Source organism: Sus scrofa, chromosome 11, assembly GCF_054392235.1.
Source record: "Sus scrofa isolate SSC_HxYL_T2T_F1_AM1 chromosome 11, Sscrofa_HxYL_maternal_Yorkshire_Landrace_v2.0, whole genome shotgun sequence".
In the NCBI taxonomy this organism is placed as follows: domain Eukaryota; kingdom Metazoa; phylum Chordata; class Mammalia; order Artiodactyla; family Suidae; genus Sus; species Sus scrofa.
The window spans coordinates 7,489,245-7,514,236 of NC_139393.1; the positions used below are offsets into that span (position 1 = coordinate 7,489,245).

General features: G+C 48.7%; 1 protein-coding gene across 2 annotated transcripts in view; it reads right to left on the reverse strand.

The window, feature by feature from the left end:
* Positions 1 to 24,992, reverse strand: part of LOC106505250 (uncharacterized) — a 96,031-nt gene that overhangs the window by 64,323 nt on the left and 6,716 nt on the right. The window contains exons 2-3 of one of the 2 annotated variants that reach the window (XR_014819064.1): positions 10,335 to 11,847; positions 4,472 to 7,695 (exon numbers count right to left, since the gene is read on the reverse strand). Coding sequence is in view for 1 of the 2 variants with exons in the window: in XM_084981395.1 (XP_084837521.1) it covers positions 11,786 to 11,847 (62 nt within the window). In the remaining variant the exon portion in view is untranslated. Of the gene's footprint in view, positions 7,696 to 10,048; positions 11,848 to 24,992 lie in introns of those variants that run through there. The other variant, XM_084981395.1, reaches the window with a different exon arrangement.

Consider the following 24,992-nt stretch of genomic DNA (forward strand, 5'->3'; position numbering starts at 1 on the left):
ACTTTTTTTTTTTTTTTTTTTTTTTTTTTTGTCTTTTTGCCTTTTCTAGGGCCGCTCCCACAGCATATAGAAGTTCCCAGGCTAGGGGTCTAATCGGAGCTTCAGCTGCCGGCCTACACCATGGCCACAGCAACGCGGGATCTGAGCCGCATCTGCGACCTACACCACAGCTCACGGCAACACCAGATCCTTAACCCACTGAGCAAGGCCAGGGACTGAACCCACAACCTCATGGTTCCTAGTCGGATTCGTTAACCACTGAGCCACAACGAGAACTCCCCGGGGCTTACTTTGAAATAAGCTTTATGAAGGTAGTCTTTGGAGACACTCTGAGCTGCAGAATGCAGGCAGGACCCCCACCCCTTCTCCACGACAGGATTCTGGCATGAGTTAGGTTGAAGCCAGACCCCAGCCAAACTAAGTGTGATTTGAGGTTCTTTGTGGAAAGCACCTCAAATTTTGGAAGCAGGCAGACTGTTTTGGTTTTGTATTTGTTTTTGTCTTTTCAGGGCCACTCCTGTGGCATATGGAGGTTCCCAGGCTAGGCGTTAAATAAGAGCTGCAGCTGCCGGCCTACATCACAGCCACAGCAACACCAGATCCGAGCCACATCTGTGACCTACACCACAGCTCACGGCAACGCCGGATCCTTAACCCACTGAGCAAGGCCAGGGATCGAACCTGCATCCTCATGGATACTAGTCGGATGCGTTTCTGCTGAGCCACGATGGGAACTCTGGTTTTCTTTTTTTTTAATGGCTGCAGCCTCAGCGTACGGAGGTTCCCAGGCCAGGAACTGAATCCCAGCCAAAGTTGCTGCCACTCCAGATCCCTTAACCCACTGTACTGTGCTAGGGATTGGTCTTCCACCTCTTCAGTGACCCCAGCATCTGCAGTCAGATTCTTAACCCACTGAGCCACAGTGGGAACTCCCAGACTTTTTTTTTAAATTTTATATGGAATTGATTTTCTTACATGCTTTTACTTATTTTCTCCCTGCTTGTTTTTTTTTTTTTTTTTTTTTTTTTTTAACTTTAAAAATAGTTATCTTGGGAGTTCCCATTGTGGCACAGTGGTTGATGAATCCGACTAGGAGCCATGAGGTTGCGGGTTCGATCCCTGCCCTTGCTCAGTGGGTTGAGGATCTGGCGTTGCTTGAGCTGTGGTATAGGTCTCAGGCACGGCCCGGATCCCGCGTTGCTGTGGCTCTGGTGTAAGCCGACGGCTACAGCTCCAATTCGACCCCTAGCCTGGGAACCTCCATATGCCACAGGAGCGGCCCAAGAAATGGCAAAAAGACAAAAAAAAATAATAAAATAAAATAAAAATAGTTATCTTTTAAGAAGAGTATTAAATTTCTAGAGCAATTGAGTAGGTAACATAGTTCCCACACACTCTCCTTCTCCATACAGTTTCCCCTTATTTTTTTAACATCTTGCATTAGTGGGATAAGTAATTATAACTAATAATTGCAATTAATGAACCAATATTAATACATGATTATTAACTAAGCTCTGTAATTTGCATCAAGGTTTATTTATTTATTTATTTTGTCTTTTTAGGGCTGCACCCGAGGCATACGGAGGTTCCCAGGCTGGGGGTTGAATCAGAGCTTTAACCATTGGCCTACATCACAGCCAGATCTGAGCCATGTCTGCAACCTACGCCACCGCTCACAGCAACGCTGGATCCTTAACCCACTGAGCAAGGCCAGGGATCGAACCTGCGTCCTCGTGGATGTTAGTCAGATTCGTTCCCGCTGAGCCACAACAGGAATTCCAAGGTTTACTCTTGCCAATGTACATGCTACAGGTTTTTTGACACATGGCTAATGTCACCTACCCACCATTATTGTGTCATGCAGAACTGTTTTGTAAAAATCCATGTGAGGCACCTGTTCACTCCTCGTGCCTCCCCCCAAACCCCTGGCAAGCACTATCTCTTTACCGTCTCTACAGTTTCGCCTTTTCCAGAATGTCATGTAGTTGGAATCACACAGTATATAACCTTGCACCTTGGCTTCTTTGACTCAGCAACGTGCATTTAAGTTTCCTCCACGTCTTTTTGTGTGGATTGCTCTTTGCGTTTCATTGCTGAATAACACTCCATGGTATGTCCGTACCTGCTGTTTATCCATTCACTTATTTGAGAACAGCTTGGTTGTTTTCAGTTTGGGGTAATTACGGATGAATCTGTTATAAACATTCTTCTGCAAACTTTTGTATGGACACGTTTTCAACTATAGTGTGTAAATACCAAGGAGAGTGATTGCTGGATTATATGATAAGACTGTTTAGCTTTGTAAGAACCTGCCGAACCATCTTCCAAAGTGACTGTAGCATTTTGCATTCCTGTCAGCAATGTAAGAGAGTCCCTGCTGCTCCCTGGTGTCACCAGGTATTGTCCAGTTTGGGGATTTTAGCCATTTAAGTAAGTGTATAGGGGTATCTCATTATTTAATTTGCAATTACCTAATGCTGTGGGATATTGAGCATCTTTTCAAATGCTTATTTGCCGACTGTATGTCTTTTTTGGTGAGGTGTCCATTTATACTTTTTTTTTTTAATTCAATGAATTTATCACATCTCTAGTTGTATAATGATCATCACAATCCATTTATATCTTTTGCCCCTTTTTCAACTGGGTTGTTTGTTTCTTACTGCTGAATTTTTAGAGTTCATTGCATATTTTTATCAGATATGCATTTGCAAATGTTTTCTCCTAGACTGTGGCTCATCTTTTCATTTTCCTTACTGTGTCCTTTGCAGAGCAGAAGTTTCAACTTTTAATAAAGTTTAACTTACCAATTTTTTCTTTCATGAACTGTGGTTTTCCTATTGCTGAAAACAAAAATACACTGTACTTTCAATGCGTCACCAACCTTAAGGTTATATAAATTGTCTGTCATCTTCTAGAAGTTTCACAGTTTTGCATTTTACATTTAGGTTTATGATCCATTTGGAGTTAAATTTCACAAAAGACGTAAAGTCTGTGTTTAGACTCATTCTTACCATAGATTTAGCAAGCGCAGCATATGATTTTTTTCTTTATTAAGTCCAGAACTTTCACCTTTTCACTTAAAGGGAGCATTTTATGGCTTCTGCTTGGCATATCAGAATTACCAGCATCACTCCTCTTGTGGCTACATTATTAAGTAAAAGGTCTGCTCGAGCATAGGCTCTGTGTCACCAGTTCAGTCAATCCGATAAGCACCATGGCTGCTAAATGCCAGGCAAATTTGTGGGGCAAAAGGACTCCTGGGTGGGACGGAGCAGGACTGTTGTAAGTTTCTTCACATTACTCAGAAAGGCATGCAATTTAAAATGTATGAACTGTTTGCTGTTGGACTTCCCCATTTAACATTTGGAAAGTGAAACCCCAGATAAAGGGGGAACCAGGGCAGGTAAGGTTTTTTTTCCTCCCTATGGCTTTTTTCCAGGATGTTCCTTCTGACTTTGGTTTTCTGCAGTTTGGATATAATATACCTAAGTGTGGTTTTTTGGGTGTTTGTCCTGCTTTGTATACTCTGAGCCTCCTAGATTTTTGGTTTGGTGCCTATTATTCATTTTGGAAAATTCTCACCCATTATTATTTCAGGCTGGTTTTTTAAAATCCTGCCTCTGCTGTGACGAGAGAAGTAAGCAAGCTACCTAAACTTCCTAAGCCTTAGTTTCCTTACCTGTGTACTGGTAACAGACACGTGTTACAGGATCAGTGAGGCGGAGATGAGGTCAAGCTTTGTACAGTTTTATCACTGAGTGATGGTGGGGGCTGGTGCTTAGTGTGAGCTATGGCATAAAGGGAACTGTCACGGAGCCGGCAGTGAGACGGACATCAGGCCCACAGGCCAAAGTCCTTAGTTAGTCCTGAAGCCACTCATATGATCAGGAATTCACAGAAGGGGAACGAGGGGCAGGGCCCAAAGTGAGCCTCAGAATTGACAGAACATCCTGAGCTCCAGACATCTTGGAATTGTCCCCGTGAGTTACCAGGCCCACTAGTAAACCCCATATATTTTCTCTAGCATCAGTTATGTGCTTGTGTCTCCAGAACAGTCTCACAAAATAAAAGTTTTATGAGGGCAAAAGTCAGGCCACCCCTCCCCAGACTCCGAGCTGGCTCAGTGAAGATAGCAGCTCCACATCCAGCAATGTCCCAGTGTAGTCTAGCTTGGAGGTCCTGGGAGCCCTTCCCGAAGCTTCCAGCCTGGTGAACACCAACTCCTACCCCGCGAGGCTGAAGACTGCCACTCCAGGGGAAAGAGCTCTAGGCCTGTGCAAGCACAGAGCCGAATGTTCTGGGAACACGGAAAGGAGAGGAATTCAGTTTCAACGGAGCCAAAGAAAAAGACAAAATGCAAATGTAAAGATTTTTTAAATGTTCAGCCCAAGAGCCAAGCTAACCTACCTTTGATTTACCTGACTTAAAAACACGCACTCCAGAAAGCACTCAAATAGGCTTCTGGCCAACATGGAACAACGGAGACCAGATTTATTTGACATCTGAAATAATGAAAACCATGACACAAGCATGACACACTATTTGCCCAAGAGAAATGAAATCATGTGCCCACACACATTCTGGATTACTAGCCTTATTAGTAATGGCCAAAGAATGGAAACAACCCAAATGTTCACCAGGAGATGAATGGGTCAACAAATTGTGGTGCATCCATACAGTGGAATACTATACAGCAATAAAAAAGGAACTTTCCATTGATCCATGTGACAACATGGACGAATTTTAAAATATTCTCGTGGCGTGAAAGAGGCCAGACAAAAGTAGGGCTCTTTTATACATGAGTTATTTTTTGTATATAAAATACTTTAAAATCAAAACTAATCTATAGAGACAGAAAGCAAATCCATGGTTGCTTGGGGGGTGCTGGTCAAGGTGGGGGTGGGCGAATGAAAAGTGGGATTAAAGGGGGTCAGGGGGAACTTCAGGGGGTCAGAGTATGTTTATCACCCTGGTTATGGTGGCGGTTTCCTTGATGAACCCATACATCAAAACTTAAGCCACTGTGCACTTGAGATATGCGCAGCTTACTGAAGGTCAACAGAGCTGTTGACAAATCTTTTTCTATTTCCACATTACCTTCCACTGCTTCCCCCCTTTAAAAACGTTCAGTTTACTACATTTAGAATGGATAAGCAATGAGGTCCTGCTGTAAAGCACAGGGAACTATATCCAGTCTCTTGGGATAGAACATAATGGAAGATAATATGAGAAAAAGAATGTGTCTATGTCTGGGTCACATTGCTGTACAGTTGAAATCGGCACAACATGGTAAATCACCTCCACTTTAATAAAACTAAAAAGAATAAAAGACCAAAGAAAGAATTGGATTAAAACTATTGTTTCATAAATAAAGAGATGGAAATAAGAATATTGAAGAAGAATATATGTCTTCACATACATGACAAAACTTGAGAAACATAAAACATAAAACGTGAGCTCAGAGACGTAGACGTTGTCATGTGCCTTTGAAAAGGGAAACGACTTCCTTTTCACTACTCGCCGAATATGTCACTTCTGGACACCCAAGGTGGCCGTTTTCCCACTCCAAGCAATTTTGTGACATCAGCTGGGCATCCTACAGTTTAACTCAGTTCTGACACGATCTACCTGCAGATGCTACAGATTAAGGGCTCAGCCCCACAAGACTGGCGTCCTTCCCCCAGCTGAGACACTAGTCTCAAATTCAGGTTGTCACCTGGGCTTCTGACCAACTAGTTAGGAATCAGAGGTTCTCATGACCCCTCTTCAAATTCAATTCATTTGTTAGGATGACTTACAGAACTCATGACATGGTCTACTTCCTAGATTCCTTGTTTATTCTAAAAGCATATGTCCCAGGAACAATCAGATGGAAGAATCGCACAGGACATGGTGGGTGGGAAGGGGCATGGGCTTCCTCTCCCTGTCTGGGGGCACCGCCCTCCCAGCACCTCCAGATATTCAGCACCCAGGAAGTTGAAAACCCCACAGTTCAGGAATTTTTTAGGACCTTCATTACTCGGGCATCTCATTACCATCAACTCAGGGGTGCTTGAAATTTGTTATCAATGACAAAAGGCACCCATTTCACCTACATTCCTATTTCAGGAACCGGAAACAACAATCAGGATCACACATAAGATGCTCCTATAGCTCTTTTACAGGGAATTATAGGAAGAGTTTTAGGTGTCATGACTCAGCAACTGTGGACAAAGACCAAAACATATATTTCACCATATCACAGCCCTCATATATTTTTGGTGGGAGTCGCCATAGGCTCAGCATTCTGAGGGCAATTTGCGAATTCATGTTTATGGCCTTAAAATGGGTCTAACATGTGTCGAACATGCCATTTTAAGAATTAGTTCTGAGGATACCTCTTGTCTTAGGATGTGGGAAAGACATAGTTTGAAGGATGTTAATTCCAGCCCAGTTTATATTTGTGAACAATTGCACGTAATCTATATGGCGCGCAGTTGGAGCCTGGCTAAACAGTTAATCATAGAGTCACACAAAAAATAGGTGCTCCAGGAGTTCCCGTCGTGGCGCGGTGGTTAACGAATCCGACTAGGAACCATGAGGTTGCGGGTTCGGTCCCTGCCCTTGCTCAGTGGGTTAACGATCCGGCGTTGCCGTGAGCTGTGGTGTAGGTTGCAGACGCGGCTCGGATACTGCGTTGCTGTGGCTCTGGCGTAGGCCAGTGGCTACAGCTCCGATTAGACCCCTAGCCTGGGAACCTCCATATGCCGTGGGAGCGGCCCAAAGAAATAGCAAAAAGACAAAAAAAAAAAAAATAGGTGCTCCAGAAACAGGTGCAAGACATGGACTTGGGTCACAGTCTATGAGAGGGAGCAGGAGGAAGCAGGATTCCTCAAGAGCACAGTGATGCAGGCCTGGCAAAGCCTTGACCAGCCCAAGGGGGCTCAGGCTGCAATGGCCAGGCTTTTGGAACCGCCCCTCAGTCACTGGATGCAGGCAAGATGGGGGGGGGGGGCGGCAGGAATGGGAGGCGGGTCTGCTGGCCCCACTCAGCTGGGGCCGGCACGACCTTCTTCCAGAGCCCATCGCCCTGTCCACCACCATCCTCAAGGCCTCCCCTTCTCTGCCCCTTCCTTCCTCTGCTCCCTCGTCTCCGTCTCTTGTCTCCACTGACTTTCAGAGTTAGTCTCTGTATGCAGTGTTTATTGTACAGTTATTGTAGAACCCTCTGGAGGAAAAAGTGCTACTCAAATTTAATTAATAGGAGAGACACTAAGTAAAATGAGATTCTGGAGAGAATTCGGTGCATGGGCACCAGAGCTACATTCCTAGTAACTTAGTTTGCTCGGCTGGTGGGAGGAGAGGGAAGAGTTCCCGCCTCTCCCAGCATCCACAGGATGAGGCTTTGCAAACCACGAGCGGGGTTTTCCTCTGTGGGTTAGAAGTCAACGAACGGGCTTCCTGTGCTGTCACCCTCCTGTCTAGATGCAGCTGGGGGCCAGGATATGAATGTGTTTGTGTGTGTGTATGTGTGCGTGTGTGTGTGGGGGGGGTGTTTATTACCAGGATGAGGACACGGGACAGCCTCTCTCTACTCTCCGTCTGGGGAGAGGTGGGTTGAGCATCCAGGACCAGCCGCAGACAGAGCCCATCCAGGAAGGAAGACCATGAGTATCGACCGAAACATGGGCATCGGGTCAGCGAGCCAGGGCTGGGCTGTGACAGAGGAGAAACCATCATTACGGAAGGAGACAGGCAGGTGGCCGTCTGTCTGAATCTCCATGTGAGTCTTATCATCAGGCAGTGAGTCAAATGCAGAGCTGTGGTTTGACTTCTAAAAAACCAAAAGATATTAATAAAACAAACAACTTTGTCAAAAACTAGAAATCCTGCCATGGCACATAGCAGCACGGACGTGGGTCAATGGTGTCTTTCATGTCACCGGTGGGAGGGTAAACTGCTCAAGCATTTGGGAAGCGATCCGGCATCCTCTGGCAGTGCTCAGCACCTGCCTTCTCTGTATTTCAAACCATCCACCCCAAGAAAATGCCCCTGAGAAACGCTTGCACGAATGCCCAGGAAATAAGGTGGTATGATGTTCACCATCACACAGCGAGAAGGGGCAAAAATCGACACCCAAGTAACCCCGAAGCCCATAAACCAATGAATATAGAAATAAAATACGGAACATTACTTGGCAATAAAAGGAAGCCCTGATCCGTGCCACAAAGATGGATGAAACTCAAAAAGATTTTGCCAAATGAGAAAAGCCAGTCACAAATTATATGACTCCATTTATGCAAAATGTTCGGAACAGGCCAATGTACAGAGACGGCAAGGAGGCTAGTGGTGGTGGGGACGAGGGGACTGGAGACCCGTGAGTAACTGCTAACGACATGCAGGGTTTCTTCCGAGGGCAGTGCAAATGGTCTCGAATTGACTGCTGGGATGGCTATACAACTCTGTGAATAAACCAGAAACCATTAACTTGTACCTTCTCATTAGTGACTTGTGTGGTATGTGAACTACATCTCTAACTGTTTATCAGGGAAAACAAACAAACACCCAGAATGCCCAAGAATAGGGGAATGAATATATACATATTTATATGGCAGTATATCATAAACAAAGAAAAGCAAATGAACCAAAAAAAAAAAAAAAAGGAATTTCCATTGTGGCTCACTGGAAAGAAATCTGACTAGTATCCATGAGGACACGGGTTTGATCCCTGGCCTCCCTCAGTGGGTTAAGGATCCAGCATTGCCGTGAGCTGTGGTGTAGGTTGAAGATGCGGCTTGGATCTGGCACGGCTGTGGCTGTGGCACTGGCTGGCATCTACAGCTCCAATTCGACCCCTAGCCTGGGAACCTCCATATGCCGTACCGGTGTGACCCTAAAAGAAAGAAACAAAAAAACCAAACCAAACCAAACCAAAAGTGAATGAACCACAGTTACATGTTGGCATAGATGGATGCTGGTAACACTGATATAACAATGGTTGGTACCAGTGAATGAAAGAAGCAAGTCCCAGAAACTACACAGAGGGCGATACTCATCTTACGAAGTTCAAAGCCAAGCGAAAGTACGTGCTCGATCACCTGGGTGAATATACACGTGATAGAGCAGCCACCTCACCATCGTCATCATAACGATAATATTAGCAGCATTATAGTCCATCGCCCTCTACACGGCTGGCAGTTTACTTAATCTGCACTGTGAGATGGGAACTCCTGTGCTTCCCGCTTCGTGGAGAGAAGCTGAGATTCAGAGAGGTCCACACAGCTAGCGCGCAGGGGAGGCTTGATGTGATTTTGTGCCCCACAGACCCCAGAGCCCTTGCGGTCACTCTACCCCATGCTGACCACTCACCCCTGCCCCAATCCTCCCACGAGACAGCAGCCCACTCTGTGATGGACCCATCAGGCCCATGCAGGTACCAGGGGAGGGGATCTGAGGTAGCCGCGGGCAAGGGATGCTTCGCACCTCCCTGGAAGGGCACTGCTTAGAGTCAAAAAGAATGGCTGCCATTTGGGGAAATGAAAATGACACTGAGTCACTGGCTAATTCAGGGACATTATTAAAGACCACTTCTGGGAAACAGGAAACGAGGCGCAGGGATGGTAACGCCTCTGGACCCAGCGGGCAGGCGTGAGGCCAGCGCCGATCGCCCCGGACCACCCTCCGCAGGCATTTCCAAGTGGCCCTGTCTGACTCGGTCAGGACTTGCATTACTGTTTTCTGAATTAAGTGAAGCACGAAGCATCTCTTACTGCTGAGCCGCCCCCTCACTGCCGTTTCCCCAGGCAGCTTCTCTAGCGGGTCCTCACTGCCCCACAAAGCCCTTGGCTGATCTGCGGCGGCGTTTAGCACGCACAAGGGCAGCGTCTTTGAAGAGGCTTTGGCGAGCTTCAGCAGCCTCCTGAGCCACAGCGGGGGGCTTTGTCAAACAAAACACTCAGCCGGGATTAGAAGATCAATTAGGGAAGGGGAGCGGGGAGTTCCAGGCACTCGGCTTCTGTCACTTCTCTTTGGATAAGCTCAGTGTTCACACTAGTCCTCGACCCACACACCTCTTAAGCTACTTTAATTTCTGTTTTGGAAGGAGGGCGGGAGCGGCTTTTGTACAACACTTCAAGAAACAAGCATTAATAAGCCTGAGGGCGCAATCCCTGGGGTCGCCACTCAGAGGTTCCACGCTGTGTCCTAAAAGGCATCCACGCTCTCTGGGAGCAGAGGGTGCCTGTCGGACAGAATCCCGAGTCAAAGACACTGAGATCTCAGGGTCACAGTCTCGGAAGGGAAGAAGCTGACTGACCCTGAGTCTGAGCCATTTATCACCAAGGGTATGGACCAACCTGTTTCCAATATGAAATAACCTTATGAGTGAAACGAAGGACGGGTCCTCATCCTTGAGAAGCCCGTATTGCAGCTAGTGAGCTTCCAGTTACCAATCAGATCCTTCCAGGGCGGCACCATCCACCCCGAAAGCAGATGATACTCCAGCTTCAGAGTTTAGGAAGCGCAAGGCAGCGTTTGCTTCCTTAACGGCGCCCTGCACTGTTAGATGTTCATAATGATTTCTCTTTGGACCTGAGTTTCGGAAGATGCAGTTTCGGTGGAGCTTGGTTTACAAAAATCTTCATGGTTTAGCGAAGATTCCTTCAAGTGTTAGCATCACGGATGCCCCCTGGGTAGCAGCGGTGAGGCCGCTGGTCTTGTTCAGGGGGCAGTTCTCAAGAGCAGCTGCGGGTGCTGGACGAAGGCCTGGGAGCTCCTCCCGCCCCTCTGGAATCTGGAGGGTGAAGGGAGCTGAGCAGCCTGAAGGCCAAGTCCTTTCCGCCAGAGCCAGACGGGGCTTGGGCGGGCTCACGTTTGTGAAGGCTTTGAAAGGAAGAGGATCCGCTCTCCCGGAGACACATGCTGCTGCCTTGCCTCATTAGCCATTTTGGAAGAGAATGTGGCATCTTCAGTCCTAGAAGAGTTCCCTGGATGCGGGAACCCTCCCCGTCGCCCCCAGGCCCACACAGGTGCCCCCCAGAACCCACAGCCGCAGCAGCAAGAGCAACACAGGCCCAGCAACCTACTGGGCTTAATTCAAGGAGATGGATGAGCTCTAAAGCCATCAATTGGTGTCCCAGTCCCAGGTCTCTATGGCAACCTTTCACACAAAAAGGACATTTGTAAATATGCATTTTGCAAGGCTTCTTTTTTGATTCAAAGTATCAGCCTCTGGATAACAATTTGCTTCGCCAGCTGTGTCCTGCTGCGGGAAAGTCCAGGATTTGCCGTCTCCTCTGTTTCTTCACTGTCCTTTACTTCTGGGCTCGGTGGAGTCAGGTGGCAAAGGCACAGTGAGCTCCCTTCCTGGGCCCCGTGCCATGTGAGGAGCTGGGGACACAGCAGGGAAGGTGTATGCCGCCCTGGGGGCCCTGGGCACACTGCATCGCCACCACCTGGTCACAGAGGTGTCTGAGCCGTGGAGCGAACTGTCTTGGCTGTTTCCCTACAAGGTAGGTATTAGATTCACCTGCGGAGCTTTAAAAATGACAGGTGGCTGAACCAGCTCTCTTGCCCCCTGGCATTTATCCCAAGGAGTTCCAACTTAGGCCCACAACATACCTGCACCTGTACGTTCAGAGCAGCTGTCGTAACAATTGCCCAAACTTGAGAAGAAACCCGGTGTCCTTCGGTAAGAGGATGGGTAAATAAACAGTGGAGCACTCAGACAACGGGACATTGTTCAGTCATGAAAAGAAATGAGCTCTCGAACCACAGAAAGATGTGCAGGAGACTTAAATGCATGTTGTTAGGTGAAAGAAGCCAGTCCGCGAAGGCTGCCTACTGTACGATTCCTGTCTCTGGGTGACGCTGCAGAAAAGGCAAAACGAGAACGACAGTAAAAACATCAGCGGTTGCCAGGGCTTGCTGGGGGCGGGGGGTGGGGTGGGAAGGGATGAAGAGGCAGAACACAGAGGGCTTTTAGGAAAGGGAGAATACTCTGTACGGTACTGTAATAAGAGATGCGTGTCATTGGTACACAGTTATCCAAATGCGCAGAGTACAGAACACCAAGAATGACGCCGCGGGTAGACTGTGGACGGTGCTGATAGCGATGGGCCAGGAGAGGTCCGGCAGCTGTAACAAAGGCACCATCGGGTAGGGGATGTTGACAACGGGGGAGGCTGTGCCTGCCTGGGTTCAGAGGACAAACAGGACATCTCTGCACGTTTGAACCTCGGTTCCTTGACGTCAGCGTCTGTGCTCCCGGGTCCGCGGATCCACCGCGCAGTGTAGCTTAGTTGACGGCCCAGTAAAGCACGGCGGGAGCCTCTCCTAAATGTCCATGACAGGGCCACTGTTAGGGAAGTCAACAGCTGGACTTTAGAGCTCCCTGCTGGCTCATCAGGTCAAGGACTGGGCTTTGTCATGGCCATGGCTCTGGTCACTGCTGAGGTGAGGGTTTGATCCCTGCCTGGGAACTTCCTCATGCCCAAAAGAAAAAAGGTGGCCCTTAGCCATCACAACAAGCATGCCCACTGTCCCAGGATCTAGCGGAGTGTCTAGGACCTGGCGGCACTCAGTAAAAGTGAACGCAGTGGAGAGTTATTTTCAGAATCCCCTCTCCTCTGTCTGTGACTGTTCCTGTCTTTCTCTGGGTCTCCTCTGGCGTCCTTGGTGTCTGCAGCCAAATGTGTTTCCTTTGTGCTTCTGGTCTAGGGAGGCGGCGCCAGGGGACAGGGTCAGGCCGGTGACCACAGCCTGTGCCCCAGGGCCAATCTCCTCCCCGTTGGGCCACACCCGCCCTTTCTGGGCGCTACCTCAGGATACAGTCGTTTCTTGGTCGCTTCTGTCTGAAACATCACAAAATTACTCCCCTAGATTCACCCACAATACAACTTCTTGTCCTGAAATAGCATCTTTCAGTCTCAGCAGCATTTTTTTTTTTTTCTTTTCCTGGGCTGTAAATTCCCTCAAAGCCACAGCATCATGAACAGGAAGGTTTTCTTAGGTCTCCTGGAGGAGACCACAGCTCAGGCCACATGCAGGCATCAGAGAGGGCGGCCCCCAACTTCAGTTCTGGGGGGAGGCCCAGCCCGGGAGGCCCCCTCACAGCTGTGGGCTCGTCCTCCTCCGCCTTCTCCCCCCACCATCCGAGGGAGTAAAGCCTGGCTCCTCCTCGCAAGAGGTGGTGGGAAAGGGAGAGGGAGAATCGTTTTCCAGCTGCTCCGGGAGGGTGAGCCACTGGGGTGCTTTCATCTGGGGGTTTCCAACATCTTTTCTGCAATCCCCCCCCTTCCCCGGGGGGTGGTGTGGGAAGAGTCTCACCCACATGAAAGCACCAAGAATCGAGCTGCCGCCTCCTGCAGCTATTTCCACTGGGGAAGCTTTTCGGAGCCTGGCATTTGACTCTGGGTTTGCCAGAGCCCCGAAGGCAGCTGTGCACCCCGAGGTGCCTCGGTGCCTGGGGAGCAAAGCCAGGGAGTTGGGACAGCCTGCCACAGGCCTTGAGGTCCTGCAGGCCTGGGGAGAAGCCCCCGGCTGCTGCTTTTCTCACAATGGATTGTGATTATGTCTCAATAGACACACAAAACCTACTTGGCTTCGACAGGAAGAGTTGCTTAAACTTGAGCCTAAAAGCATGAGAAACGTTTTTTTGTTAGAGGCAGAGAGAGCCACCTGTGTTGGGGACGGGGTCTCTCATGTACCTGGTGGGTCGGTGGGCTCCTCACCAAGGCGAGGAGAGACCTGTGCTGTTCCAGAAAGTTCCAGCCCATCTGTGCAGGCTCCAAAAGATCCGAGTTACACTGAGATAGTTAACATCCCAACACCCCTGCTCCTCTTTCCTCCTGTTTTGATCAGAGGGTTTCAGAGCCACCCCTGTTTATGGAGAATTTGGGGGGGTTCCCTGTATCCTCCATGACCCCAAATAATTTTATCAGTTTCATGAAGGGAAAAAAATCAAGCCAGTAATGATACATAGAACCACTTGCTACAACCTTGCCCCCTAAAAAAAAAAAAGCTTATTTGGATTTTTTTTTCCCTGCTTTTTAGGCCCGCACCTGCACCACATGGAAGTTCCCAGGCTAGGGGGTCTAATCGGAGCTACACCTGCCGGCCTATACCACAGCTCACGGCAGCGCTGGATCCTTAACCCACTGAGCAAGGCCAGGGATCGAACCTGCATCCTCATGGATACCAGTCGGATTCATTCCAACTGGGCCACAACGAAAACTCCCTTATTTGGATTCTTAAATTTTAAACCATTTATGGAGTTCCCTTGTGGTGATAGGGGTTAAGGATCTGGAGTTGTCACTGCAGCAGCTCGGGCTGATGCTGTAGCACAGGTTCAGTCCCTGGCCTGGGAACTTCCACATGCAAGGGCACAGCCAAAAAAGAAAAAAGGAAAAAAAAAAAAAAAAAACCTTTTATCCTGTTGTTGCTTTACTGCACATTAGAATCACCAGGGGAATTTATTTATTTATTTTTAATTTTTTTTTTTTTTGTCTTTTTGCCTTTTCTAGGGCTGCTCCCTCAGCATATGGAGGTTCCCAGGCTAGGGGCCTAATTGGAGCTGTAGCCACCGGCCTACACCAGAGCCACAGCAATGCGGGATCTGAGCTGCGTCTGCGACCTACACCACAGCTCACAGCAACACTGGATCCTTAACCCACTCAGCAAGGCCAGGCATCGAACCCACAACCTCATGGCTCCTAGTCAGATTCGTTAACCACTGCACCATGACGGGAATTCCTAGAATCATCAGGGGAATTTAAACTATATGCTGCACCCTGGGCACTGGACAAGCATCAGTATTTTTTTTTTTTAAACTTTCCAGATGATCCCAACCAAAGTGCCACTGAGCTGAGGACCAGGGATCTGAACCCGGGCTTTTGCAGGCTTTAATGTGCACACGAGTCACTCGGACACCCTGGTGAAATGGAGACTTTGATCCATTTGAGAGGGTGGGGTGGGGCTGGAGCCTGGTTCTAACGAGCCCCTGGGGGACACTGTGTAGACCACACCTTGAACAGCCGCCGCCAAGGTGTACTTCCTGCTCCCTGAGGCCAAGTCATTTGTGGAGAAATAGAAAGGATTGAAGGCAGCTTGGGCAAGACAGGAATGGGAAAGCGAGAAAGCTCCCTGGACTACAGGGCAGCCCTCTGAGGTTAGGAAGTGATTTCTAGGCTCCCTGCATAGAGAGGGCTGGCAGCTGTTTAGGGGAGGGTCCAGACTTGCGCAACCCAGAATGTTTCAGAGCAAATGGTCCCGGGAGATCATGGGGTCCAGTGATCCCCATGCTGGCTGACTGTCAGAATCACCCAGGAACTTCCTAAAAATCCATATACTCCTAGGCTCCACCCAAACCGCTGCTCATTCAGCGTGTTTTAAAATAGCTGATGTGAGTTCAGATTTGGGACTCCCCCCCCCATTCAACCCCCCCACCTCCACCTCCTGCGCCCTCGCACGTACACATTTAATGAAAGAAGAACCCCAGGCCTGGGGTTCTCTGTGACAAATTGGCATTTTCCTGCTGTGACAACTGACCGAGCCAGGCACGGGAGAAAAAAGCCTAAATGAGCGATAAGCAGAGTTCCCTCCAGGCCGCGGCATTTGGGGAGCCAGATTCTAGCTAATAAATTCAGGCGAGGTGTCTGCCTTTGCTTTTTGGGCTGATTTTTATGAGACAGTAAGGACAACAGCCAGGTAGACGGAAGGCTAATAAAAAGGAGCTTGGCCCAGTGGCAGAGAAGATTCCGTGCTTCTCCAGAATGTCATGTACACACACAGAAAGGGGCACAGATGCCCTTTGGGGCTGCCCACCCCGCTAGCGTAACTGGCGCAGCCCCTGGTCATGGCCTTTTCTCTTCCTCCAGTGCCCCTAGCTTCCTTGTATCCTTTCAAAGACAGAGCCGGACGGTTTTTAAAGCCTCACGACAAAGCACAGCCACAGTCCTAACCTATGAGTGGAAAGACCTGTGCTTGTGCCCCTGGGGCTTCCAGCAGCCCCGCCCCAGTCTTTAGTTTCTATGGCTGCACATGTGGCACATGGAAGCTCTCCGCCAGGGACTGAATGGAGCCACAGCTGTGACCTAGGCTGAAGCAGCAGCAACATCAGACCTTTATGCCACTGTGCCGAGCGAGGGATCGAACCTGCTCCTCCACGGCCACCCGAGGAGCTGCAATGGGAGTCTTAACCCCCTGGGTCACAGCGGGAACCCTCCGAGTCCCCATACCATTGAGATACTCCAATGGTACCTGGCTGGGTCCATCCCACAGCTCACAACGAACGTTTGGGGAGCACTGGCCACTTCCAGGTCTGTCCAGTGCTCAACACCCAGCCTAGTGCATGCACACTTCCCCAGGCTGCCCGAGAGCCACTGAAACCTTGCCTGAGCAGGACTTAGAGAGATGGCCATGCTTATTCATGTGATTTTTGTAAAAGCGATAGACGCTTCCCTCTATAATGCTTTGTGGCGTTTTTTTTGGTTAAAATACGCATAAAAATTCAGTTTTAGGTCTAAATCCATGCTTAATTGTTCATCCATATATTTGTTTCCTGAGCACATGCAACCCACCCATAAACACCATATTTGTGTATGTTAATGCCACAATCCTGTGGGCAGCTATGACCACCTGCATGCAGTTCACATATAAAGCCTCTGATCTTCAGATATTATGAGCTATTTGTTTGAGAACACCCAGCTAGAAAGCCACTTCACTTAGGTTTGAACCCAAATCTCTCCGGCTCCAAAACATCTCCTTCCCCAAAAATCTGCCTCCAGAATGACAGTCCGTCTCCTTTCAGAGACTGCGGAAGGCTGCTAATTGCAATTGTTGGTATGGCTAAGACAAGACAAAGCCAAAAGACATAACACCATTCAAAAGTGGTGTCAACACTTTCAACAATTTAATATTCACAGTTGACTCCCAGACCCATCAATCATTAAGTTAAAATTCATGCATCTTATTTCCTCTGAGATGCCTCCTATGACTGCAGTGGAATGAAGGGCGCACGCGTTCTAGCATTTCACAGACCCGTGTCTCGCCTCCTCTGCTCGCACCTGCATCCCCAGCCCTGTACGGATGCCTGTTCTGTGCAGGCTGTCCTGCTCACCACCAACTTCAAGATGGACAAAGAACAAAAGTGACCTGCCTCACATCCCTTTTGGAAGGACGCACACTTCCAGGTATGGCTTACCTCTTTACAATAAGCTCTGTATCTTGCCACCGTTTCAGATGCACAAAGAAGTTGCAGAGGTAGCACGGAGTTCTCACCCCGTTTCCCCATCTGCACTACTGTGGCTAATTACAGTGTTTTAAAGTGATTATTTTCTCTTTCGCCGTGGAGGGTGTTGAACCGCTGGTCGTGCAGCCGCAGGACCTGAGTCTTGGGGGTTACATTGATCCCTCTGGGTCTCGATTTTCTCAGGGCACTGTCGGGTGGCGGATAACGGGATGGCTTTGCGGGGCTTTGTAGGGAGGATCAAATGAGACCGCGAAAGCCTCCAGGATGGCGCCCGGCACACTTGTTGAATAGGAGCCTAGAATCTGCCTCGAAGCAGCAGTTTCCACCAGACCGAGTGGTTCCCAGTTTTGGCCGTGCGGTTCCCCTGCACCTCTGAGCCACATCCCATCTCATGTTTACTTAATATACTCTGAATGTTCGTCTCCTTCCTGCTTCCTTCCCTCATCCCTTCCCCATAGATCCTGTTTGACAAATTCAGGCCAAGGGCAGGTGCTCTCGACAGAGAGATTGCTTCCTCCTCCGAACTGCATCTTTCACAGTCATCAGCCGAGCCAGGTGGTCCCAGCCGGGCCAGGGAGCCGCACCGATGCAAAGCCCCCGCCTCCTGAATCCTCAAGCAGCATCGGCAAAACACAGAACCTGAAGCGATGGCCGGGGTGGTGCAGAGTTGAAAATGTTTCCGTATCGGTCGTGTTACGGATGCGGAGAGCAAGGTGGGGGCTGAAGGGAGGGAGAAGACAGGCCTAATCCGGAAAAGGTGGGCTCTGGGCATTGCCCTCCCCTCCTGGCTCATGTCATCTCCCCTGAGCTGGATGCCAAGCTGGCACACACGTTTTCAGAGATAACGGGATGCTTGAAGGCTTCAGAATGAAAATGACAGTCTTCAACTGCACACTTGGTGGCAGAGGCTGCCTGCGTCTGCTCTCGGCCAGATGCCCTCCCAACCAGGAGCCTCCCCTGGGCACCTCTCACCTCGCTCACGACGTCTCAGAAGCCAGCAGGCTCGGGTTTGGGGCTGTGCCTGTACAGGGATTCTTCTCTGGAAGGCCTTCTGGCTTAAGATGACTCCCCTCAAAAGGAGCAGTTGCTGAAGCCTTTGAAAGACAATGGTCCACACCCCTTAATCAGCATCCCTTAATTCAAGAGAGCTTGAAATTAAAATATTTACACGTTATTTTTCTCTTTCCTCTCTCCTTTTTTTTTTTTTTTTTTTTTTTTTTTTAAGTAAACAGAGTTGTCCTTATTTGCGTGCCCAGGTTTTTAATCGGACCACTCCCTGCGTTTTGGGTCTTTGGCAGCAGGGCCGTGCAGGGTGGAGGAAGTCTGGTCTGTCTCCTCCTCCACCGGGCAGAGCAGATGCCAGGAGAAGCCAGAGAGATCTTTCTAGAGTGGGAGAAACAAGATAGCGGAGACCAGCCAAACTGCCCCTGGTGTTCGAGTCGGGCATGGAAGGGCTCACACCCTGCCAGCTTTGGAAGGGAACAGGGGGCCATAGGCGACATGGGATTTTGAGGAGGATTATGGCTACCTTGAAAGCAATCATGGGCAGAAGATTCTAGAAATCTAGGTCTTTTTTTTCCCCCACATTGATTAGAGCTTGAAAGAAGTCTCTGTATGTTGTGAGTATGGTGTTGCTCTCGGCTCCCGGTTGAGTGAGCGCTGGCCTGTGCTCCAAAGTGAGATACAGAAAATAGAGATGTTTCTTGGCACATGGAACCGTCAGGAAGTGGGAAAGGGCTTCGAGATTTATCCTTAAGTTGCAAACCAGTGATCTTGGTTGCTCGTGTCTTCGTTCCTTCTGGGCGGATGCAAGCTCAACAAGAGTTTAAAGTAATAATAATAGCACTTACTGAATATCGAGCACATACCACTGCCAGGCATTATTTGGACTGTAACCTGCCCGACTGAATGGGGTGGGGGTGCACTCGTGGTGCCCGAGTTGCAGATGCAGGAACGGATGTAGAGCTCTAGCTAACGCCCCACGGTCGTGCGGCTCTCAGAGGCTGAGCGGGAATCCGGGATCCCCCTCCCTTGGGATGGGGGCAGTCAGTTCCCGCAGCCTCTGCCAAATGAGATGGCTTTAGATGTTTTCAAAGCCCCTCCCAGGCCTTGCTTCAGTCAGTGCAAATCCTCCCTCCCGCTTCCACTAGCCCTGCCTCAAGAAAGGGGCATCCACGCTACTGACGCTGCCCGAGGCAAAGGAGAGGTGGCATTTAACACCCAGCACTGCCTCTCACACCCCTTCCTGGGTGCTTGGAGGGGAACCTTCACACTCTGAGCAAAATACGTGGGTTCCTGCAGGCAGAGGGCCTTGGTGGCGATCTCCGCAGATGAGGCCTGCACCTTAACACGGTGTAGGAACAACCCTGAGATGCCAGAAAAGTCAGCCAAACACCGATGAACTCTGAAGACACTGCAGTAAGTGAAATCAACCAGACACAGAAGGACGCATACGGTGCAGTCCACCCCCACCAGCCCAAGAAGTACCTAAAGCAGTCAAATCCATCAAGACAGAGAGCAGAACGGTGGCTGCTGGAGGCTGAGGGAGGGCTGGGGGTGGGGGGAGCTAGAGTTTAATGGCTGAGGAGTCTCAGTTTGGGAAAAAGTTCTGGAAGTGGATGGTGCTGATGGTGGTGCCATGTGCATGCACTTAGTACCACCGAGCTCCATGCTTAAACATGGTTAGAACGGCAGATTTTCTGTTACGTGTATCTCACCACAATAAAAAAGAAAATAAATGAGTATCTCCAAAAGTATCTTATTGTTTGTTTGTGATTATATAATGTGCATTTGTTAAAATTAAATAGGGAGAAGTATAAAAATCCAATTAAAATAACAATTTTCACCAACTAGAGTTCACTGTAATTATGATGTCTATCCAATCTTTTCCCTTTGATTCTATCTTATGCACAGAATCTGCAATGTTGAGTTCATGCTCTCAAAGCAGGTATTTATTCATTTCTCTTCACTGAACATCACCTCCTGAGCCGCTCCCAGGCGATTAACATGCATCTGTAAACACAACTGTCACTGCGCCTCACAGGTCAGGCATGCTGTAATGCATAGAGCTCTCCCTCTATTTTTGGACACTTAGGTTTTTCCGATTTTTTTTTTTTCGTTTTTTTTTTTTTTTTTTTTTTTTTACTTCATAAAGAGCATTAAAGCAGTCATCCTAGTTGGCGAACTGCTGTCCGCCTCTGATTCTTTCCTTACGACAGGCTCCTAGAAACAGAGGTACTGGGTAAAGGACAGGTTGTATATTTGAGAAACTGTTTCACTAACTCTGTGTGTGTGTGTGTGTGTGTGTGTGTGTGTGTGTGTGTGTGTGTGTGTAGATGTGTTTGAATGCTCATCATCCCTTAAACCAAACCTAGAGATCTGAGCCAAGGAGGCCTGTTTGGCAAAACTGAAAGAGACAAAGTCTGAGGTTTTGTTTGTGCAAAACACGTTTCCTTTCCCACAGGGAGGTGTGAGGTTAGGTACAGGTCAGGGGCCCCAGCTCGGTCCTGGTCCTGGCTGCTCACACAGGCCTTCAGCGAGCCTCCTGCTTGGAAGGAGCAAGGAAAGTGAACGCTTGCTGGAGCTCCCGGGGCGGCCGGTCCATAAGGGGTTAAAGGTAGCCCAGGCCACACGGACCTTTGGGCTCCCCAGTTGGTGACTCCCAGATAACACACACAAACCCACCCTAACAGGGCAAACAGCGAATCTCTGATCCCCCGGCGATTTTTGGTTTCAAAAGTCCTTCTCCATCTTTTCATCAGGGGCTACTGACCTTTTTCTCATCCTGTTTCCCCGACTTCTGCGTGACTCCCTTCCACTCCTCAGGGCTCAGCTCAAGTGGGATATTCAGGTGGAAGCGTTTGGGACCCCTTCAAGCTAGATGAACGCTCTCCTGCGCTTTTTTTCACAGTGCTTTTCACAATTTCTAATTATACTAATTTGGGTCATCGTTGGGTTAATGTAGCATTTAATGTTTTCATTCAACAGATATTTTTTAAGTGCCTCTGTGTGCCAGGAGCTGCACTATCTGCCAGGATTACAGGGACCGGCGAAATAGATTCGGTTCCTTTTCTTGGGCCGCTTACGGTCTCCCGGAAAATACGCAAATGAAAATCTGATGGCCAGAAAAAAAATAAAAATCAGTATATAAAAATCTGATGGCCATTTTCAATAATGGGATGAAGCGGGTGCAATGACGAAGGTGGGTGCAGAGGGGCCCCATCAGACGGGGTGATCCCGAAGCCCACCCTGACGACGAAAGAGCGAGGGGGCCCACTCTGGGAAGAGCTGGAAGAAAGAGGGACGCGGGACGGAGGGGAGGCGCAGGGGAGCCGGGGTGGGGGGGTGGGGCCAGTGTTGTGTGTTGGGGGAGATGGACAGCAGCAGAGACCCATGGACCTAGGCAGAAAAGTGTCCCCTGGGGTCCGTAATGTGGAGGATGTTGGTGACCCTGGCAGTGTCTCCCAGAGTGTAGTTGGCCGAGCAGCAAATGGATGGTGAGGAATTAGGAAGTATGTTCATAAGAAGAGCAGTTTCGACTACGCGGGGGAAGAGAAAAAGCGGGCTGATGGAGAGAGTTAAGGGAGGCCAAGGGCAGAATGGAAGTTGGATTTCCGGATTTTCTTTCTTTCTTTTCTTTTCTTTTCTTTTTTCTCCCTTCCTTCCTTCCTTCCTTCCTCCCTCCCTCCCTCCCTCTCTCTCTCTCTCCCTTCCTTCCTTCCTTCCTTCCTTCCTTCCTTCCTTCTTTCTTTCTTTCTTTCTTTCTTTCTTTCTTTCTGATGGGAGGTAGCAGAACATGTTTATAAGCCGTGGGATGACTCAGGGGGAGAGAGGGAAAGACGATGCTCACAGAGGCAATAAATGGAAAGCGAAGTCCTTGAGAAGCTAAGCTGGGATGGTATCCAGAACAGAGATAAACAGATAGGACTTTCATAGGAGGAGAGCCGCCTCATCAATTTTTAACACTCGATTATGGAAAATTTCAAACGTATAAAAGTAGAGAGAATAGTACAATGAAACCCCAGATACCCATCACCCGCTTCAGCACACAGCCAGTCGCACGCCATCTGAATCTCATCCAGTTTATCACCCCTTGCCCAGATTATTTTGAAACAAATCCAAGACACTAACTTTTCTTCCATAGAGAGCTTGGTAGTATTTCTAAAAATAAGGGCTTAAAAAATTGCAACAAAACTACTGTCACACTTAAAAATCAGTAATTCTTAACATCACCAAATGCCCAGGCAGTGGTCAAATTTCCCTGATAGTCACTGTTTTTATTTTTCACAAATGACTTGTTCACATCAAGACCAAACGAGCTACACAGTGAATTCAGTTCACATGTTCTTCAAAGTCTCTTTTGAGCTATATGCCCCCCCCCTTCTTTTTTGTCCTTAACATCTGGTTAAGAAACCAGGTCTTTTATCCTATAGCATTTCTTCACATTCTGAATTTCGCTGATTACATACCCAAGGTGTGATTTGACACATTCTTTTTTCACTTGTAAATCCTCTAACCTGTTAGCTCACATCTTACACCAAAGGCTTGATCGGATGAAGTTCGGATCTGGTTTTTTTTGGAGGGGAGAACGGGAGGACCACTTGGTAGGGGCTGCCGTGTCCTTGCTGTTACATCACATCAAGAGGCACTAGGATACCTGGTTGTCCTGCGTCTTGGGATGCTAAGAGAGGTCGGTGGGTTTGGAGTGATCAGGCTGCCCCACTCACGATGAAGCATCTCATCAGCTTTTTGCTTATCTGGTTAACAAACCAGGTCTTTTATCCTATAGAATTTCTCACATTCTTTTTGCTTATTGGCTTTAGCGGTAGTGAGAGCCATTGCTGAGATCCATTATTTCTTTAGGAATTACAGCATGATACTATTCCATCATTCTCAGATGGGGTGAATCACGTTGCCTCAAATTCATATGTTGAAATCCTAATCCCCAGTATCTCCAAATGGGACTTTGTTTGGAAACTGGGTTGGCGCAGATGGAATTATTTAAGGGGAGGGCATCCTGGAGTGGGGGGGACCCTTTGTTCAACATGACTGGTGTCCCCACACAAACGGGTCATCTGGGGACTTGCCAGTGAATAGAAAAAGGATGGATGAATGCGTGACGGTGCAGGAAATACAGAGACTACCCTTTCTGCCCATCTTATAACTGCACTGGGGCGTATTCAACCCTTTGCCTTGCCTCGGTCCTTCACCTCTCTCCAGACTCGGACCTATGCTTGGGGGAGCCACTGGGAAACAGAAATGAAATTGTGAGCTCGAAAAGGAAAACGAAGTCAGCGGAAGGGCTTGTCTAATGCCAGGTCCGGAAGGGTCATGAGTCGTGCCTGTGGAAGAAAGGGCTGGGGGTGCAGGTACAGCCAGAAAGTGTTCGTGCTTGTTGACAGGAGCTGCTGGGAGGACAGGCTTAGCCGGTGAGCGGATGACCGGCTGGTTTACAGGCGAGGACAGCCTCCGTGCAGCTCCCTCCCTCCTCAGAACTGACAGGGCCCTCAGGCTCAGGCCGCAGCTCCCTTCCGCCTTCCTGACCTCCGCGCAGCCTGAGCGTGGCCACGCCAGAGACCCCATCCAACCCCATGACGGGGACAGTCGCGCCACTTGGGGATGGACTCCGTCTCGAGTCTCTGGCACACAGCTGTCGCCACGTTGTCAGACTCTCGCTTCTCCAGGAGGGACCCTTGAGGGCAGGAGCTCTGTCCTTCCTCTCTGGGTACCAGGCTCCTAGCACCTGTTCGGGCATATTTTATTTGCTTTTATTATTTATCTATTTTGTCCTCTACCTCATTTCAGAAAAGTATTCGAGGCGCTGTCAGTTAAGGTTGACTGCATTTGCTGACTGAATAAAGGCAGGCACACCTGAGAGAGCAGGTGACAGGGTGCTTTCCAGACCTTCTCATCACACCCTGAACTCCTCCTCAAGATAAATCCCAGTATCACCAAAGGACATGGCCTATGTCCCCTGAATGGGACACTCCCCAGCTGATAATACGCACCAGCATTGTGGTGGCTCTTTGGACCTTACCGACGAGTCACAGTCAGCCTGCCATAGACCAAAGCTTCGTGGCTTTTTCCGATGAACCACATCTCTACCTTGCACTTGGGGGGTCAGGTTTATTTGTTCACTTTTTGGCCTCAGCACGCAGCTGCCTGATGCGGGATCTCAGTTTCCAGACCAGAGATTGAACCTGGGCCACACCGGTGCAAGTGCCAAATCCTAACTACTGGACCACCTGGGAACTCCCAGGTCAACTTTTTTTTTAACCTGCTGGATATTAGTTTTTTAGATAGAAGATAGATAGATTGATTGATTTAGCTTTAAACTGTCAATTCAGAGTACTAAATTGGTTTGAATCTAGTTTGGGTCTTCCAACTGGCCATCCCTCCCAGTTCTAAGCCACCTGAAAGTTGGTAAGAATGGCTTCAGTTCTCTGAGGTGTTGGTAAAACCCAGGATGATACAGCAGCCTGTGACCAGCCACCTCTCACCTTTAAGATTTCCTGCCTCTGAATTCCTACAGACATGTTGCACTAATCTCCTGCCACTTAGATTGAATTCTCTTTCTCTGTTTGTCACATTTCTCCTAAAGGATATCATGAGAACTTGGCAAAATACCCCCCTGAAGTCCAGCTCTATTTTCTCCATACCAGTCCCTGGATCTATCAAAATGGTTTTACACCGCTGAACCATGGGGTTGGAAGCATATGTTAGATGTTGTTCAGCTCAGTAATTTAATGATGGGGAAGCGGAGGTA